At 41.4% G+C, this 18,622-nt stretch overlaps 1 protein-coding gene across 1 annotated transcript; it reads right to left on the minus strand.

Annotated features, from left to right (window-relative positions):
• Positions 1-5,581: 5,581 nt before the first annotated feature.
• On the minus strand, positions 5,582-17,274 carry setd7 (SET domain containing 7, histone lysine methyltransferase). Its single transcript, XM_085788606.1, has 8 exons — positions 17,178-17,274; positions 14,147-14,276; positions 11,186-11,387; positions 10,167-10,356; positions 8,454-8,535; positions 8,235-8,352; positions 7,263-7,420; positions 5,582-6,162 (listed from the first exon to the last, which is right to left on the minus strand). The coding sequence occupies exons 1-8, from the start codon at positions 17,269-17,271 to the stop codon at positions 5,958-5,960; spliced, it is 1,179 nt and encodes a 392-aa protein (XP_085644732.1). The 5' UTR covers positions 17,272-17,274; the 3' UTR covers positions 5,582-5,957.
• Between the last annotated feature and the right edge of the window lie 1,348 nt (positions 17,275-18,622).

Consider the following 18,622-nt stretch of genomic DNA (forward strand, 5'->3'; position numbering starts at 1 on the left):
GTTTGTCTCAAAGGGCTTTACATCCCATCATAACAACATCCTCTGTCCTTAGACCCTCACATCCACTTAGGAAAATATCCATGGAAACCCTTTAGGTTAGGTTAGGTTAGTTTATTAGTCTCCACCAGGGAGAAATTTGTCGCGGAGACAGGGAACATGTTGCATACATAAAAACACATACAGTACAAAAAGAACATCAAGTTAAAAGACTGGTGGAGTAAACAGACCACTGGACAATCCTGCACATGCAGCAAGCCGACGTGAACGTCATTCACATGCATCCACACCGCTACTCTAACTGGAATCATAAATATACATTCATATCAGCATCACATAACCTCAAGCATACATTAATCCATTCACTCACATATGTCCATAGTTTGACTCATAATACATTCATTTCCATACACACATAGCCTATGTTCGTATACATATACAGAAACATCGCAATCATTTCCTGCTGTTGAGAAGCTTGGTTGATACAGGCACAAAGGAATGTTTGTATTGTGCCATATCTCTTTCCAGAATTCAGGAGAGTATATTCACTATTCAGCACATGAGAACTATCTGTTAAAATGGCATTTGCCTGTCTGATCGTCGCCTGCTCAAAAAGGTCCTGTGGATTTAGGGGGGGTGTTATACCCATAATCTTGCCAGCAGTTTTGACAAGGCTTGAGATTTCAGCTCTAGATTTAACAGTTAGATTAAGTTGATGAACACTCGAATTAGTATGTTTGGTGAGCAGGCTAAGTATGACAGTGTCATCAGAAAATTTTATTGTGAATTGATTTGGCTTCCCCTTTTAACAGGGAAAACCAGGAGAAAGCTCAGGGTGAGCAGCAGAGGAGGGATCATCACCCAGGACGGACAGACGGGACAGAGATGTTGTTACAGACAAGACAACAGTAGTATACTGCAGTAATAGTATACTGCAGATAGAAGGCAAGAAGAACTCAACTCAACTCAAAGTTTATTTCTATAGCACATTTAAAAACAACCTTAGTTGCCCAAAGTGCTGCACAACATACAGGTGCTAGCAGTATAAATAAAACAACAGAATCATCAAACATAGATTAACAGTAAAATAGGGCCGTAAAAACAGTTACTAAGATAAGATAAAACAATTAAAAGCTATACTAAACATAAAAGCTCAGGGTGTCAGGGTGTCAGGGTGTCAAGGTGAGTTGAAGGCCAGAGAAAAGAGATGAGTCTTTAAAAAGCTCCAGAGTTTCAGCTGCTCTGATGTAGAGGGGGGGTCAGGTGTTCCACAACAGAAAATGAAGAAGAAGAACCCAGCAGTTGCAGGTCCAAGGTTTATGACAGACATGAAGAGGAATCATGTGTCTGAGACAGAGCATCAAACTCCTACAAACAAGTTCAACGCTCAAGATGAGAGAAGATTGAGACTGGATGTGTAACAAAGAAAACTTGACAGGTTGTTGTTTTCGACAGGAGGAAAGTTGCAGCATTTATGATTCTGACATTAATCTAACTGACTTTCCACAACATGCTGTAGCTGTCCCTGGTTTGTGCCTTTAGCTATCACAGTGGGAAACTGTATTAAAGACTGAGTTACCTCTCTAATGATTCTACTAACATTTTAGGTCTAAAAGAAGCAATCTGAAGATTTTCAGTTTAATTGCTGCTGTTTTGCGGTAGTTTTGTGTCAAGTGTACATTTTTTTCCACAGACAGCGTCAGGTGGAGACTCAAACATGCAGCGAGAAGTTTTTTTTACTTGAAGCAAGTCAAGAGTTGATATTCCTTATGAGACAAGCCTTAACTTTTCCCACTGCACCTGAACACACCGAGCGGCAACTTGGGTCTCGTGAGACTCTGAATTAGATCTAGTTTTACAAACATGTTGACTTGCTTGAAGTAAATAAACTTCTGGCTGCATGTTTGAGTCTCCATCTGACGCTGTCTGTGGCTTTGAGGGATGGAAACAGCCTAAACAGCAGAACTTACATCCACTCCCATTCATTCATTGCTGCCGTGGCGACGTGGGGACAGACACAACTACCGCAAAACAGGAGACATTAAACTGAAAATCTTCAGATTCCTTCTTTTAGACCTAAAATGTTAGGAACATGCAGCCCTTAGTTGAATTTGCCCGGAATTGTCCTTTAACGCTGAATACATTTTAGTTTTCTTTCTCCTTAACAAATAAGAGCTCGTCCAATTCTGAACATGCAAACATTGTGGCTGAGTTTGAATACTGACCTTGTGTGTGTGTGTGTGTGTGTGTGTGTGTGTGTGTGGGGGGGTCTACTTTGTTTAACTGAAGCAGATGGGGTTGTAGTAGGCTATGGTTTGTTTCTGTCTCTATATGAGTGGGTCCAAGCTGAATGTTGAGCTTGCGATGGGGTTGATGGTAACTAGGTAACAGTGCCATGTGGTCTATCCCTCACCTCCCAGTGACAGGCGGCTGATTTGGGGGTTTTTCTGGGCTGTTTGTTGTTTCTGTGTTGTCAGTAGCTATACAGTCAGTAGCACCAACCACCACCTGACCCCCAGCCTGCCAGCCTGCTCATCAACCAGTCTGCCATCCAGTAGCTGGCCCAGTCTGTCCACCAGAAGCTGCCTTCATCAGCTTTTGTTAACTGACTGATTCCATTTCCATATTCCATGTTATAAACTGTTTTCTTGTCTGTAACAACATCTCTGTCCGTCCTGGCTGAGGGATCCCTCCTCTGTTGCTCACCCTGAGCTTTCTCCTGGTTTTCATGGAGTTTTTCCTCAGTGGATGTGAGGGTCTAAGGACAGAGGATGTTGTTGTGATGCCATGTGAAGCCCTTTGAGACAAACTGTTGGTAAAAACGGGCTATACAAATAAAATTGCCTTGCCTCCTCTCCTCTCCTCTCCTCTCCCCTCGCATATTCTGAATTGTCATTATCTTTATCTGTTGCCCCCCTTTAGTATGGCCTTGGTGTCTCACACTCTCTCTGTGTTTCCACAGATCCACCCGAGCTCCATCTCCCTGCACCAACCGCCTCCCCTACCCCCCCTTTCCCCTGCTGCCCTTCCTATGAACCAGTCTGCCATCCAGTCCTCCCCAGTGGCGTGCACAGACTTTTTGAAGGGCAGGGGCGAAAAGGAAAAAAAGGGCACATAATATCGGTCCTCGCCACTGAAGAGGGCAGTTTAACATGTGTTTTGGGTCCTAGATGTGGCTCCCAGGGGGCACTTTCAGGGCTGACAAGAGTGAGACTGTAGCGACATGGTGCGTAGAAAAAAATGTGGCCTATTTTAACGTCGATTCGGCCTGTTTTATAATATCAATACCTTAAGACTAAAAAAACATCGATTTGGCCTGTTTTAACACGTGTTTTGGCTCCCAAGAGGGCACTTTAGCACGCGTTTTTCAACAATTGGGCCCCCCCCCTGTGCACGCCACTAGTGTAAGCTGGCCTGTTCACTCTGCTGTTCCTGTATATGGCCCAGCCTGCCCACCAGAAGCTGCCTTCATCAGCTCTTTACCATTCCCATGTTTTTCCATATTCTGTGTTGAAAACTGTTTTCTTGTCTGTATAGCTACAACATCTATGTCCCGTCTGTCCGTCCTGGGTGAGGGATCCCTCACCCAGTGTAATTATGTCTTACATTGGGGATGATTCATTTCTGTCACTGGCGGAATCAAGCTACAATATTTTTTTGGAAGGTTTGGTATGAGGCATAAGAATATCTTCTCATAAGGTGGTTACAAACTCATGGAAAAGCTTTTTTTTTTTAAATTTAGTTCATGAAGAGAGACTCACATAAGTTAAATATTTTAAGCCTTTTTTAAATTTAATGTTAATGATCACAAAAACCTATAATCTATCTCAGAATATTGAATTCTGAGTTTGATTTTAGGGAATATTCTAATATTTTGAGGAGCTGTTTTTTAATTTTTTAATCATGAGCTGTAAGCTCCAAAAAGGCTTAAAATATTCAATGTAGCCTAATAAATATAGAATAGATTAACTTTCACTTATTGAATTAAACTATACTATATAAAAAATCTCTTAAAATAATTGCATGAGCTAGGCCTTCCTATTTACCTCTGATAACTACATAATGGATAAAAAAGAAACAAGTTCACAGACTTAATTTATACTAAATAGTTACATTCAAGCTGCATCACTTATATCATTTCTCAGGTGTAATCAACTCATTATCTTTGATCCTTTGTTAATCATAGTGTCCTACATATTAAATATCTGAATACTGGCAGCAGCTTTTAAAACAGTGAAATGTGATAAATGAGACAGACAGACAGACAGACTGTTCATTGTGGACTTTAATGTGGTGTCTGAAGATCATCAGGTTAGAAAAGTGCAACATGCTCAGCTGTGCTACAGTAACACACCATCCATGATTTTCCCCTCCAATTACAAACCTCAGTAAATGCAGTGTTTAACTAATTTCATTTATATTATAAATAAATTACTGAATACTGTAAGCTGTTTACAAGCCTGAGAAGGGCTTGTAAAGTTACACGCTGTGCAAAAGTTTCAGGCACTTGTGAAAAGATGCTGTATGATGTGGATGCTTGGTACAGATGATGCCATGAAACACTACAGTACTTATCAACGCATTTCATACAAAGTGCACTACAGATGAAAACCTGAATCAAATCAGTGATTTGATTAAAACAGCACCAAATGTTGATTGGAGGACTCCTGCTTCTCCACAGCTCCTATACTGACTGTGGTTGTTGGAACTTGTAGGATAAGTCTGGACCAATCAGAGGCCTCCTGAAGATGATGGAGAGGAAGTCTCAACATCTGAAGTGCCTAAATCTTTTGCACAGTAACACTGCCATACAAATAGTGCTGTTAAACCAGACACCTGGAAGCTGCAGCTGCTGCATGAACCTACTGACGTTATAGCATCAAGTGAAGATGTGGAGAATGAAAACTGAGAGAAAAGAAAGAATTTCCTACATTTCTAAAGCACCAACTATCAGCATGTGAATCATGTTTCTATGAGTAGTACTATGTGTTGACAGGGCCGTTGTATAGGGGAGAAAGGTGATGATAACTCTAGGGGCCCAGCGCCCAGTGGGGCCCAGAAAAAACCCCAGTAGTCTAATCTTTGTATGACTGATTTATTCTGTGTAAGACCCTGACTAATACTCATAGTACACTGTAAAAACTTCTTTCCAAGAATATTTGTCTTATTTCTTGTCCAAATGTCTCATTTCTAGTCAAAACTAATCTCTTTCCACTTAAAATAAGACTCATTACCTAAAAATGTACTTGTTTTTAGATCATTTTCACTTAAATTCACAATAAATAGAAAAATCTGACAGTGAAAGTAAGTTTTTTGTGCTTGTAATAAGAAAGAAAAACTTGCTCCACTATCAGATTTTTTCTACTTATTCCAAGTGAAAATCTGCTTGAAAGAAGTAAAAAGTGTCTAAAAACAAGCTACTTTTAATATGATGTGTCTTATTTTAAGTAGAATGAGATTTGTTTTGACTAGAAATGACATTTTGACTAGAAATAAGACAAATATTCTTGCTGCATTAGCATCAAAACAAAGAAGGCTAAATAAAAAATGATAATACATACGTAGTCTAAGAAAAAAAAAAAGGAAAAGTTAGGGGGAGGGGCCCACTTTAGTATTCTTTAAGGGGGCCCAGAATTCCTAGCAACGGCCCTGTGTGTTGAAGATAGAGGACAGCTCCTCCAGCTGCGGACATGATTGTGTCCTTTCAGATGGTTTGGTTTCTTTGCATAGTTCTTGTGTTGCTTTGGCCCTGGATCTCCCAAAAGACTGCAATCTGACTGAACTGAGCTGCTCAAGCACTATGATGCTGCTCGATGAGGCATAGTTAACCTCTCAAATATCTAGAGTGGGGGTATCAAGTGCCACAATGCTCCAGGAGTCATGTCAGGTGGTAGCACAGGTTACAGGGTTATTACTGTATGTCATTGTCCAGAGGTATTCATCTTCATCTGCAGGCTCATTCATTGGCCGGTGGTGGGAGCCTCAGCTTCCTGTGTCTGCTGCCCGAACAGCTCCAGCTCCTGCTTGTACCAGTCGGGAGCCTCGGGGCCGTTCTTCCCCGTCAGCCCGTGATCGTAGCCGTAGGCGACCGTGAGCTCCTCCCCCGTCTTCACAGCCCGCAGCGTCCGGATGCACTTGATCGGCCCAAAACGAGGATGGACGTACCTGCACAAGACATCTAGAAGTCATTTACACTGATACAAGGAACTATAAGGGATCATTGTTTCTACCCAGGAGGCAAAATCACAGTTTTTTGGAAAACAGACAGAGCGTTGTAAAAGGTTTGACAGCAGAAATGATCTCTAGGAACTTGAAGGATTAAAACCTGGGTGGACAACCTGGTCAACTAGCTGCTGGAAAGCTACAGGGGCCAAAACCCCTTTCTGGGGTCATTTTGTTGGCGAAATGATGTAAATGCAAATATATCATATGGCAAAAATATCATATCACGATTTTTTAAAAATGAAGTCACGATTTCGATTTCATCACGATCTTAAATTGAAAAAAGAAAAATAGACAATTTAGGCCAAAGACCCTTTCTGAACAGATTTTAATCTAAACAGTTGCAGTTTTGCCAACATGTGCAAACAACGTAAACATAGTAAAAGGTAAACAACAACACTATGATAAAGTGCAGTCTTGCAACATAAAAGGTAGCTTTCAATAAACATGAAAGTCAAATATTAATGAAGACATTACTGTTTGTTTTATTCAACACAGTCATTTTAACAGGATTTTAAGTATCAAAACACTAAATAGCTGATTGAAAAGGGTCAAATAAAAATACAAACTAAAGTAACTGTTGTTATCTCTTCTAGCAAACTTTGCAAATGTCCTTTGTTTGCGCTTTGCAGCATAGAACTGCAGTTTATAGAATGAGCCCCAGACGATCCTACGATCTCTGCACTTTGGCAGATCGTCTACACGCTCTAATCCTTCACCATCTAATATTGTCATATCGCCCAGCCCTAGGTACTACAATGGCATAAATAGTCATACAACTATAATATTTGGCAGAGAGTATCTTGACACATAGGGGGAGGCAGGAAAAAAAGATTCTGGGGTTTGTTGCAACTCGATTTTAAGATATCACCCTCAACATCCCAAAAAAGACAAAAAAAAGTACTGTTCGCCTGACAAATTCTCATGAAAATTATTATTTTTCAGCACTTTATGGAGAATATCTATGCCTAACATGTATATAGAAAACTTCCTTAATTCATAAGCTTCCATTTGAGTCCAAGATTGACCGCCCCTGTACTCACGGGTCGTATTTGCAGTTGGGGGTGAAGGAGTGGTTGGCCTTGTGGGCCAGAGAAGCACAGTATCTCTCAGTCTGGTCAAAAGGCTGAGGGACGTCGATCACAGTGTCCTCGTCCAGTGAGATTGTGTTTCCATTCAAGGCCCAGTCTCTGCTGTCCACCTGAGGATGAACACATTTATTTAGCTGCTGTTTAAAAAGATTATAGTTCATCCAAAATTGAAATTTCACTCATTATCTACTCCCCCTCATGTGGACTAAGGGCTGGGAGAAGATTGGGCCTCATTCACGAACCGTTCTTAAGAACAAATTTGTTCTTAAGTCCTACTTACGAAGTTTTTACGAAGATTGTGGCATTCATGAATGTTTTCTTATCCAGAATTTGTTCTTAACTAAGAACAAAATCTACCAACAGTCAGGAGTATACTTACGCACTTTTAGGTGCTGAGACTTCTGCAAAAATAACCGATTATAGCGTTTTCTTTTGTTCTGCAGTTGTATGATATTATATGATTTGAATAAGAATTATTTTCTTATCTTTTATGATGTTTTTAATAATCATATTAATAATAATAATTGACAAATCATTGCAGTCTCTTAAAAAACATTATAGATGATGAATCTGACGTAGGGTTTTCTTAAGGAACTTCTTAAGAACAACTTAAGAAAGAATCTAAGAAGGTTCTTAAGAAGATATTGATGAATGAGGCCCCTTGTTCTGTATCCTTTCATTGTACTGTGATGAGTTGTGTTTTATGTTGATGTGAGGTGCGCAGCGGCAGGACCCCGTCGAAAACGAGTTGCGACAACTTAAGGGGTTTATCCTGCTGATAATAAACAACTTAAACAACATAAAATTGCCTTGCCTTATAATTCAGATGGTCATTTCCTTTTTTCTAATTAGTTCAGCTTCTCCTCAGTGTTTCCACTTCCCTCCAGCCAACTGCAGGTAGATGATCAAACCTGTCGTACCTACCTCAGAGTGTGTGATGCGTACTCCGTTGTAAAAAGCCATCACAGTGTTGATTTCAGCATCTGTCTTGGCGAACAAGCCCTGACCTGCCCCTTGGATGGTCGAGTCGGCCACCAACACCCTGACAGACAGACAGAAAGCAGACAGGGACAGAGTGATGAGCAGCTCTGCAGCGGCACGGAGCAGAGGAGCAGAGGACTCATGTGTAACAGCTGAACCCACCTTTGGCTCTCATAGGGGTCAGGAAGCAAGGTGTGGGTGGCCAGACATGTGGATGTGGACTTGTCATAGGAGTAAACAGGACCTTAAAAACACAAGGAGTTTAGAATGAGTAGGGAATGTACAAGTCCATAAATCCCTGCCTCCCTCACACACAAACCCTCTATGGTCCGCTGCATCATGATGCCAGTGGGGAAAAAATGTTTGGAGTGTTTTTATGTCTCAAAATAGACTAAATAAACATAATCTAAAGACATTTTTAAAAATGATTTATTTTTGGAAGTTAGGGGGATTTGTTTCCTGTAGGCAACATTGTACTATTACGGTTCATCATCTACTGTATTAGAAACACCGACCAGTCTCTGTAGACTTTCACCTTCACTGGCCTCATCCTCATCCTCATCCCAGTTCTCATCCTCATCTTCCTCATCATCATCATAATAACCTGATGTTTACTTTACTGCATCCAAAATCACATTTATTAAGGATAAAAAACTAAATCATGATGAATTATATGTTTTTGAACATTATATTTACACCTAAACACACACTACCATAGTCTCATAATGTAATATTGATTCCATAATGGTCCACTGTCGCCTCAAGGCAACGTTGCAATTTTCTATAATGGTACGTTGTTGCTTTCGGGCAACAGGTGCATTTTAACAAGTTTCCATTATTTAATAAGTAAATAAATTGCATGGAACTATTAAAAATTAAACTTTACTAATCTATTAGTGTAAATATATTTTTTTCCAGATGAAAAAGGGCCAGGAAGTTACTGTATGTTTTCAGAGCGTTTTAGTGGAGCAAAATGGCAAACCTGTTTCCTTTGAAAAAGTCTGCAAAAAAGGTTTCAGTGGCTTCTTGAAAGTCATGTGATAAATTAAAGCATTGTTAGTGGTTCTCTAAGGTCTCCTCTCTTTTTTAAAGTATTACAGCATTAAATGGGATGAATTGTGGAGATGTGACAGGCCAGAAAGTGGTAACATGGTACCATAGAGGGTTAATATGAGCTGAGCTGACTAAAACTACACTGCCTACACGCCTCACACACATTATCTGATAGTATAGATCGTCAGGATGGCACTGCCTTGGCGACTGATCAGTGCATAACTTTGGGTTTAACATCGGGGGGGGTGTGATCTCTGGCCATAAGGATTTTCTTTAAGCAAAAAAAAAAAGTCAGCATGTGTCCCAGTGCTGATAAAATTGTTTTTGCAAAATAAATTTTTGAAAAAAATACACAGTTCCATTGTTTGCTATAATATAAGTTTTTCCAGGAGGTCCAAATAAAAACTGTGTTTTTCCTGCACTTTGAAGGGCTGGAAAAAATTATATCATAGTGAACAATGGAACTGTGTATTTTTTTCCAGGTAAAACCTCTTTTAGGCCGTGAAAATAGGCCGTTTCTTTGGGTCTGTTCACAACACTGTATGTTGTAAATCTCTGGGCAGGGCTATTATGGGCTGGCGTTGCTAACGGGAGGAGTGTAGAGAGTCTTCTACTGCAATTAAAGTACTTAGGGGCTATTTGTAGATCATACAACCCCACTTTAAAAAAAAATGCTACTATCCCTTTAACTGTTCAGCAGGACGTTCATGTGATTTTAATATTTAGATGGAATATTCAGCCTCCATCAGAAAACCAAAAGTATAGTAGCCTATGTGGTTCAATTCTGCTAAAGACAGAGTGACACTCGACATGTGAACTCACTGCTCGGTGTGAGCTGGAAGCGGGGCCGTCCGTTCTCGTTGCAGGCCAGCGAGGCCAGCTGGCCCTGGATCAGCTCCCCGTCCACAAAGCTTCCACACAGCGCCGTGTGTCCGTCCGGGTAGACGTACGTCACCGAGTCGCCCGTCATCTCTCCATCCTCATTCACCTCCCCAAACACACAGCCCCCGTCCTAGATGCACCACAGTACACACCAACACGCACAATGACCACAGTCAACAAAGGTCATTCACTTACTTTACATCTATGTTGTGTATGTTATGTACAGGGCCGTTGCTAGGAATTCTGGGCCCCCTTAAAGAATACTAAAGTGGACCCCTGCCCCTAACTTTTCCACTTTTTTTCTTAGATTACGTATGTATTATCATTTTTTATTTTGCCTTCTTTGTTTTGATGCTAATGCAGCATTACACTGCAAAAACTCAAGTATCTTAGCAAAAATATTTGTCTTATTTCTAGTCAAAATGTCATTTCTAGTCAAAACAAATCTCATTCTACTTAAAATAAGACACATCATATTAAAAGCAGCTTGTTTTTAGACACTTTTTACTTCTTTCAAGCAGATTTTCACTTGGAATAAGTAGAAAAAATCTGATAGTGGAGCAAGTTTTTCTTTCTTATTACAAGCACAAAAAACGTACTATTTATTGTGAATTTAAGTGAAAATGATCTAAAAACAAGTTAATTTTTAGGTAATGAGTCTTATTTTAAGTGGAAAGAGATTAGTTTTGACTAGAAATGAGACATTTGGACCAGAAATAAGACAAATATTCTTGGAAAGATGTTGAGTTTTTACAGTGTACTATGAGTATTAGTCAGGGTCTTATGCAGAAAATACAGCCCCCAGTTGAATTTGCCCGGAATTGTCCTCAGCTCGGTGCGCCTCCGCCACTGCCACCAAAAGCAGATTGTTAGCGGGTTTAAACGTGTTTTCTGACCAGTGGGAGAGGGGTCTGAGTGAGTGAAGTGTGTATGTGAGCGTTGGCAGTGGGCTGACTCACAGGGTGGTACACCCAGCACTCCCCACAGCGGCTGTTGTCCTTGTACTGGCCCTTGAACACCAGGCGGCCCTCTCCGTCAAACTCCTGAGCGTGTCCGTTCAGCTCCCCGTCCACGTACGTGCCGTGGAGGACGCCGCCGTCCTCGTACGTGTACACCCCCTGGCCCTGCAGAGCGTCGTCGGTGTAGAAACCCTCCAGCGTGCTGTGGAGGGGGGGGGGGGATCATGGAGAGCATTGTCAGATATGCAGGGTGGGCTTCTTAGTACGCAGCAGAGAAAACACATTCACCTGCTGGCTGCATACCGTCACATTACATCAGCATCACCAGCTCAGCAGCATCTTAGTGATGAAGGGCTGAAGTTTATAGCAGCCTAGATGTTCTAGATGTTCCCAGAGACTTACAGTATGTGTTGATATGTTTCTCTGTGAGAGATGTTTTCAGAGTAGGGATGCACATGATTAACCATTTAACCGTTAACCGATAACAAGAACTTTGACCGATTAATACTATTGGTTATTTTATTAGTGTGACTGCTGAAGCAGTCACACTATTGTTCTTCTGTTTGGCCATTTTCTTCCGCCTTTTTACGGTCTTCTTCTAGTCCTTCATACTTTGTGCTATTTCAACAATTCATATATCAAAACGTGCAGCTTTTTTTGAACTTTATCGGCATTACTTTTCTCTTTTAAACTATTTATACTTTTTCAAATATTTAACTTTTTCACAAAAAAATCTCACATTCATCAAAGTCTCAACCTCTCTTCTTCACAACTCCACTGTAGTGTAGGGGTTAGGGTGGATGCTTGCCAACCCTAAGGTCACTGGTTTGAATCCAAGGGAAGAACTCTTGTTATGTTATGTTGAATTCTGCTCTCCTCCCCCGCCTTCAATTGGTTACAGGTGTTTGTTATCTCCTTAATTACTCATACCAGTTTGCAGCACATCATCACATTACAATGAATGACAACAGTTTTGAAAGCAGTGTGCTCTCTGTAGCCGAGTGGCAGAGTAAAGGTTTAGTGATCATATGGTCATGGGTTCGATTCCTGCCTCAGTCTTTTCACTTCATTGCTTGACTTTTGATTCCAATTATTCAGCTGTCATTGGACAGTCTTTGATTCCTCATAGTATAAAGCTCATTGTAACTCAGGTTCTCTGTGGCCATATGGTTAGTGCTCAGCCTGAAATTCACAGACATTTTCATTCTAAGTCATTCAAGCTTGACTCTCAAGCTTTCTTGATGTTGACAGTGTGCAGATCATTAACAGACAACAGTCTCTGCAACTGTGTGCGCACCGTGGCCTAGAGGCAGAGTGGAAGTCTACTGACCATGAGGTTGTGGGTTCGATTCTGACCTTGGTCAAACATTTGTATGGTGATCACAGCTTGCACTATTTGCTAATTCTGCAACAGCGTTCAGTTGCTGTCAGCAGTCACACCATTTCCATTCTTGGAAATGCTTTTTCTAGTTATTATTATTAGCTCCTTATGTCGTCAACTCATGGGGGCGTGTCGACACGTGCAGAGTTCACTGCCTTCAGTCATATTTCGCAGCAAAAAGTTCCACAGGAGGACTGACAGTATGAGCAGCAGCCGCCGTGAAGGAAGATCAGACAATAAACGTAGCTACACGGACATAGATGTGCATCACCTGTAACTACAGCGCTGAGAAAAAAAAAAGAAAGAGGACGTGGCTGCTCTCCAGCCTGTTCTCCTGCAGCTCCACAGAGGAGAGAGAGGAGCTCTGCTGCTCCTTCAGTCTGGTGTTTGGCTGCACTTTATAAAAACAGTTCTACATTGGACGATCTAACCTCCAGAGCACGATCAGCTGAGACAGAGCACAGTGGATGTGACATGTGGCGCTGATCAGCCGTCGCAGCGCACGTGTGTATTTAACGGCAAAAAAAAATTGGAGCGATCTTTTTTTTTTTTTTTTTTTTTGGCCGTGCGCCGTGAGCGTCTTAATCTTATCGGTTAACGGTTAATAATCGGTTAACGAGCGTCGGTTATCGGTCAGAATAAAAATTCAAAATGTGCATCCCTATTTCAGATATGTCTATTGAGTGTCTGTCTGTCTTGTTGCTGTGTTCTGTCCTATGATGTGTGTACTGACTGAGATGTGTCTCATGACCTCAGCATGTTGGTGTTTTTTTCCATTGCTGATGATCATGTTATTAAACGAATGTGTATCAATCAAAGACAAGCGCCTCTAATTTCTTGTTCTATGTGCTATGACGGCCTATACTGTACAGCCTGAACTCCTACATAAACTCATAACATAACACTCATATTAAAGGGATAGTTCACCCAAAATTGAAATTTCACTCATTATCTACTCACCCTCATTGTTTTGTAGCGGAAGCTTCTCGAAGCTCCTCTTCCCGGTTCGTCAAATTTGGACGAACTAGGAAGAGAAGCTTCCGCTACAAACAAGCTTGAAATATAGACTTATTTAATTTTTTTCGGGACAATTTCGCATTTCGGGGCTTCAATACAAGACGGACATTACAGACGAGCAGCATGGAGGTATTTGGATGTTTTTTGGTGTGTCTTTTTGTTACGAAGACAGTTGGTATCCATTTGCAACCGTCATATGGACATGCACTGCTACGCCGAGACCCCCTGTAACTCAGAGAAGCCACGGAGGACTCTGAAACTTATCCCAGCCCTTAGTCCACATGAGGGGGAGGAGATCATGAGTGAAATTTCAATTTTGGGTGAACTATCCCAATAATGATATTTACCACTTTGTGTATTATGTTTAATATGTGTAAATGAGTAATTGCTGCACAATCAGTGTTAATGGATGATTGTTTACTGATTGGGGCTGATACATAGCAGGTGTGTGAGTATGACGTGACTTTTAAAGATGGCGTCTGTCCAGCAGCCGCCCTACATGGGCTTTTGGATGTGTGTGCTGTTTTTCTTTTCTTTTTTTTTTCTCTATTCTAGCAGCCTACCTCCCATCAAAGAAGAAGAACTTGCCCTTTCCGTTCTTCTCTCCATGGGTGAAGTGTCCTTCAAAGCGATCGCTGGAGGAGTAGGTGACTGTGCAGAAACCATGAGGCTGCTCATCGTCATCCAGTGGACCTGGACACACACACACACACACACACACACACACGTAAGACCCTGACTAATACTCATAGTACACTGTAAAAACTCAACATCCTTCCAAGAATATTTGTCTTATTTCTTGTCCAAATGTCTCATTTCTAGTCAAAACTAATCTCTTTCCACTTAAAATAAGACTCATTACCTAAAAATTAACTTGTTTTTAGATAATTTTCACTTAAATTCACAATAAATAGAAAAATCTGCCAGTGAAAGTAAGTTTTTTGTGCTTGTAATAAGGAAGAAAAACTTGCTCCAGTATCATCAGATTTTTCTACTTATTCCAAGTGAAAATCTGCTTGAAAGAAGTAAAAAGTGTCTAAAAACAAGCTACTTTTAATATGATGTGTCTTATTTTAAGTATAATGAGATTTGTTTTGACTAGAAATGACATTTTGACTAGAAATAAGACAAATATTCTTGCTAAGATACTTGAGTTTTTGCAGTGTAATGTTGCATTAGCATCAAAACAAAGTAGGCTAAATAAAAAACGATAATACATACGTAGTCTAAGAAAAAAAAAAAAGTAAAAGTTAGGGGGAGGGGCCCACTTTAGTATTCTTTAAGGGGGCCCAGAATTCCTAGCAACGGCCCTGGGCATCATGGGAGCTGTTGTCTCTCCTCATCAAAACACACACCAGCTGACTGAATCAGGATTAAAACACTGAATAAAGCAGATTCACATGTGAAGTCAGTGTTTGACAGAGATGCCCCCCCCCCCCAGGACAAACAGATGAAGAGAGGATTAAAGAGTCCATTGTGTATTGTTTGAATGTAATAGACGGTACAGGATATTACACCGACTGCAGCACACCCCACTTTCTAAATTAAATGAATCCCCAGATTTCTTTTTTTTTTTTTTTTACCTTTATTTACCCAGGCAAATTAAGAACAAAATTCTTATTTTCAAGTGCAGCTTACCTATGTGAAGTGTAAAAAAGAAGTAGGGGTCTAACATCACTGTATTTGACAGTGACACTTAAAGTAACATTGCGGAGTTTTTCGGCCTTAAAATAATGTTTCCAGACTCATTGCAATGGTAGAAAAATGGTTAGTAGGATGAATGGTGCTGCTGCTGCAGCCTGAGCCGGGTCGCGTCGGCTGAAACTGCACTATGTAACTTCCCTGCACCGGTGTGCGTGGAGGCTCATAAATGTAGTGTGAAAACAAAATATGAATGCCGTTTAACTCAGGGGTTCTCCACTAGTCTCACTCTGGGCTCCACATTGTCCCATGGTCATTCAATCATGACCCACTTTTATAGAATTCAAACCAAGACTTTTTTTTTAAGCCTTTAAAAAAAATGTGCCCTTTATTGAGCAAAGTGCATTTCAGAGCACATGAATGAAACTGAGGAGTTACCATGACAACTGCATTTATGGAAGTGCATAAAAAAATATCTGCACAATATGGAGACCAACAAAACGATATATTTGACTTCTAATGCATCTCTGCATTCAGAGCATGTTCACAAAAGTGAATAAATATCAAATTGCACAAAATAAAGACCCACAAAACAAAACCAGATTCACTGCATCAGGCCACATTAATAAGAAACTGATATCTTTGCATTCAGAGCAAATGGAGCAAATAATAAGAAAGTGAGGAGGAGCATTACAACTGCATGTGTTCACGTGTCTCGTGTGCCTTTCAAAATAAGTTATTTTTCAAAATAAAAGACATGTCCAACATCAGATGTGCATTAAAGGGACAACGAGGAGTTTTGGAAAAGCAAAGTGTTTCCACACTACATTTATGAGCCTCCGCGCGCACCGTAAAATTCTTTTGACCGGCGCAAGACAGACTCATGTTTTCATTCATCAATAATTAAAGTCAGAGGTTCAAAGAGGTTCACATACCGTCGTAGTTCCGACCATAAACGGCGATTCAGCTACGTTATTCTCATGACTCGTTGCGAAACTGAAAGTAAAGAAACGCTGGTCGGCTCAACCAGCATTTCCGCCACCACTAATAATAACAAAATAACGATAGAGACAGAACGATATATTTATCGAAATTGGGCCCATTAACAAGTGTGGGTAGCGGAGATTCATCCACATTAACGTGAGACTTTTTTATAACCGATTAGAAACTCCTCGTTGTCCCTTTAAATATTTACTTTTTTGACCAGCTGTCCGCGACCCATCCAGAACGGGTCCGCGACCCACTTTGGGTCCTGACCCACCAGTTGAGAACCACTGATTTAACTACCAGCAAGTTACAGCAAATTGTAGTGAAGTTCAACTAGGCTGCATGTAGCTAGTTTAAGTCTCCTGAACACTGGCTGTTATGTTATTAGACATTTGGATGTGGACTGTTTCCTCCAGGACAGTGTGACTGGGCCCAGTGTTGCTCAGCTTTGTTCCACAGAGCAGCTGGGTCTGGCTGCGTCATGTCCAACAGTTTGACTTGACGTGAAGCAGCAGCTGCTCTGCTCTGCTCTGCTCTGCTCCGTCCGCAGCAGCAGCAGCAGCAGCAGCAGCGCTTCACCAGCTCCACCAGCTCCACTACCACACCTACACTACACTACACCCTGTCTGGTCTGATCACACTGCTGCTGACCAGCTACCATAAAGCAGTAGGCTTTAGTTTAGTCCTCTAGGCTCTGTGCAGCGGGACTCGGACCTGATCCGCGCCCCGATCTGCTGCACCGTCAGGCGCGTTTCCTCCTCTAATCCAGACCGCGGCTCTGCTGTCCTCCCCATGCAGCCAGCAGCCAGCAGCCAGCAGGCCTACACACACTGACTATGCATGCAGAGACGTGATCCGGATCTAAAACAGAGCGCGCTGGTCTCAGCCGGACCACATCGAGCCTGTAGCTATATAAATATATAAATATAAATATATAAATGTAAAGTAGAAGCAGACGTCGCTCACCTTCCACCACCTCCTCTATGTTCTCATCATCGCTGTCCATGCTGCTGGAGCAGAGCGCACTGCTGCCCCCCCACTCCACGCGGCCTGACGGCATGTGACACACACACACACACACACACACACACACACACACACACACACACACACACACACACACACACACACACACACACACACACACACACACACACACACACACACAGAGCTCTGATGTGTGCAGCACAGACCCACACAACACACTGAACTGACATGTGAAATACATGAAAGCACTGCAAAAACTCTAAATCTTTCCAAGAACATTTGTCTTATTTCTAGTCAAAACAAATCTCATTCTACTTAAAATAAGACACATCATATTGTTATTAAAAGTAGCTTGTTTTTAGACACTTTTTTTTTACTTCTTTCAAGCAGATTTTTTACTTAAAATAAGTAGAAAAATCTGATAGTATAGGTCAAGTTTTTCTCTCTCATTACAAGCACAAAACACTTGCTTTCACTGGCAGATTTTTCTACTTATTTTAAGTGAAAATTTGTTTGAAACAACTGAAAATGATCTAAAAACAAGTTATTTTAAGAGGAAAGAGATTAGTTTTGACAAGAAATAAGACAAATATTCTTGGAAAGATTTTGAGTTTTTGCTGTGAGTAAAAACATACAAATACAACTGTCGCCCCCCCTCGTGGCCCAATTGTTGAAAAATGCGTGCTAAAGTGCCCCCTGGGAGCCAAAACGCGCGTTAAAGTGCCCTCTAGGAGCCAAAACACATGCTAAGTGCCCTCTAGGAGCCAAAACGTGTGCTTTAGTGCCCTCTTGGGAGCCAAAACACGTGTTAAAACAGGCCAAATCGACGTTAAAAAAGGCCAATTTTCTTTCGCCGCCAACCTGTGGTCGCCGGCCAAATGAAGCTAAGCGAAAGTTCAGACAGGAAGACTATCTCTTTAAGCACACCTCAAAGCCCTTTCCCTGTTTTCCTGCTATCCTCTCGCTCCACCCTCATTCTCATAATTCAGCCAATCACAGTCTGCCATCCTCTTTCCCTTCCACCAATCCGTCATTAGCATCAAATTTAAAAGTTCTCTCTCTCCTGTCATCCAGCCGTCATTCCTGCAAAACTCTCAGCCCACCTCCACCCTGGCACCACCTCCATCAAGATACAGACTGTCTTAATCTGGATCTTCAACCGATGAGTTCCCTCATCAGGCGACTTCAAGCTTCCCTACCACCACCAGTGTCTCGGCCCGGGGGGGATAGAACTACTTCAGATGCAAGCTTCTCATCCCCAGATCAGTTTACTCAGCTGGTCTACACCCGTGGTCTAAGCGCCAAAGTCTATTTTGTGCACAATAAATGTAATTTCATCTTCATCCTCAAACCTGGCTGTCTTGTCGTAAATGGTCTATCCTGTTTGAAACGCACCATGTCGCTACAGTCTCACTCTTGTCATT

This window comes from Trachurus japonicus, chromosome 10 (assembly GCF_045865225.1).
Source record: "Trachurus japonicus isolate A0001 chromosome 10, Traja_1.0".
In the NCBI taxonomy this organism is placed as follows: domain Eukaryota; kingdom Metazoa; phylum Chordata; class Actinopteri; order Carangiformes; family Carangidae; genus Trachurus; species Trachurus japonicus.

Coding starts and splice junctions, on each gene's coding strand:
- setd7 (XM_085788606.1), bottom strand. CDS start 17,271: ATGCCGTCAGGCCGCGTGGAGTGGGGGGGCAGCAGTGCGCTCTGCTCC. Junction 11,388..14,146: donor TTCTTCTTCTTTGATGGGAG/GTAGGCTGCTAG, acceptor CCCCCTCCACAG/CACGCTGGAGGGTTTCTACA. Junction 7,421..8,234: donor TACGCATCACACACTCTGAG/GTAGGTACGACA, acceptor GTTCATCCTCAG/GTGGACAGCAGAGACTGGGC.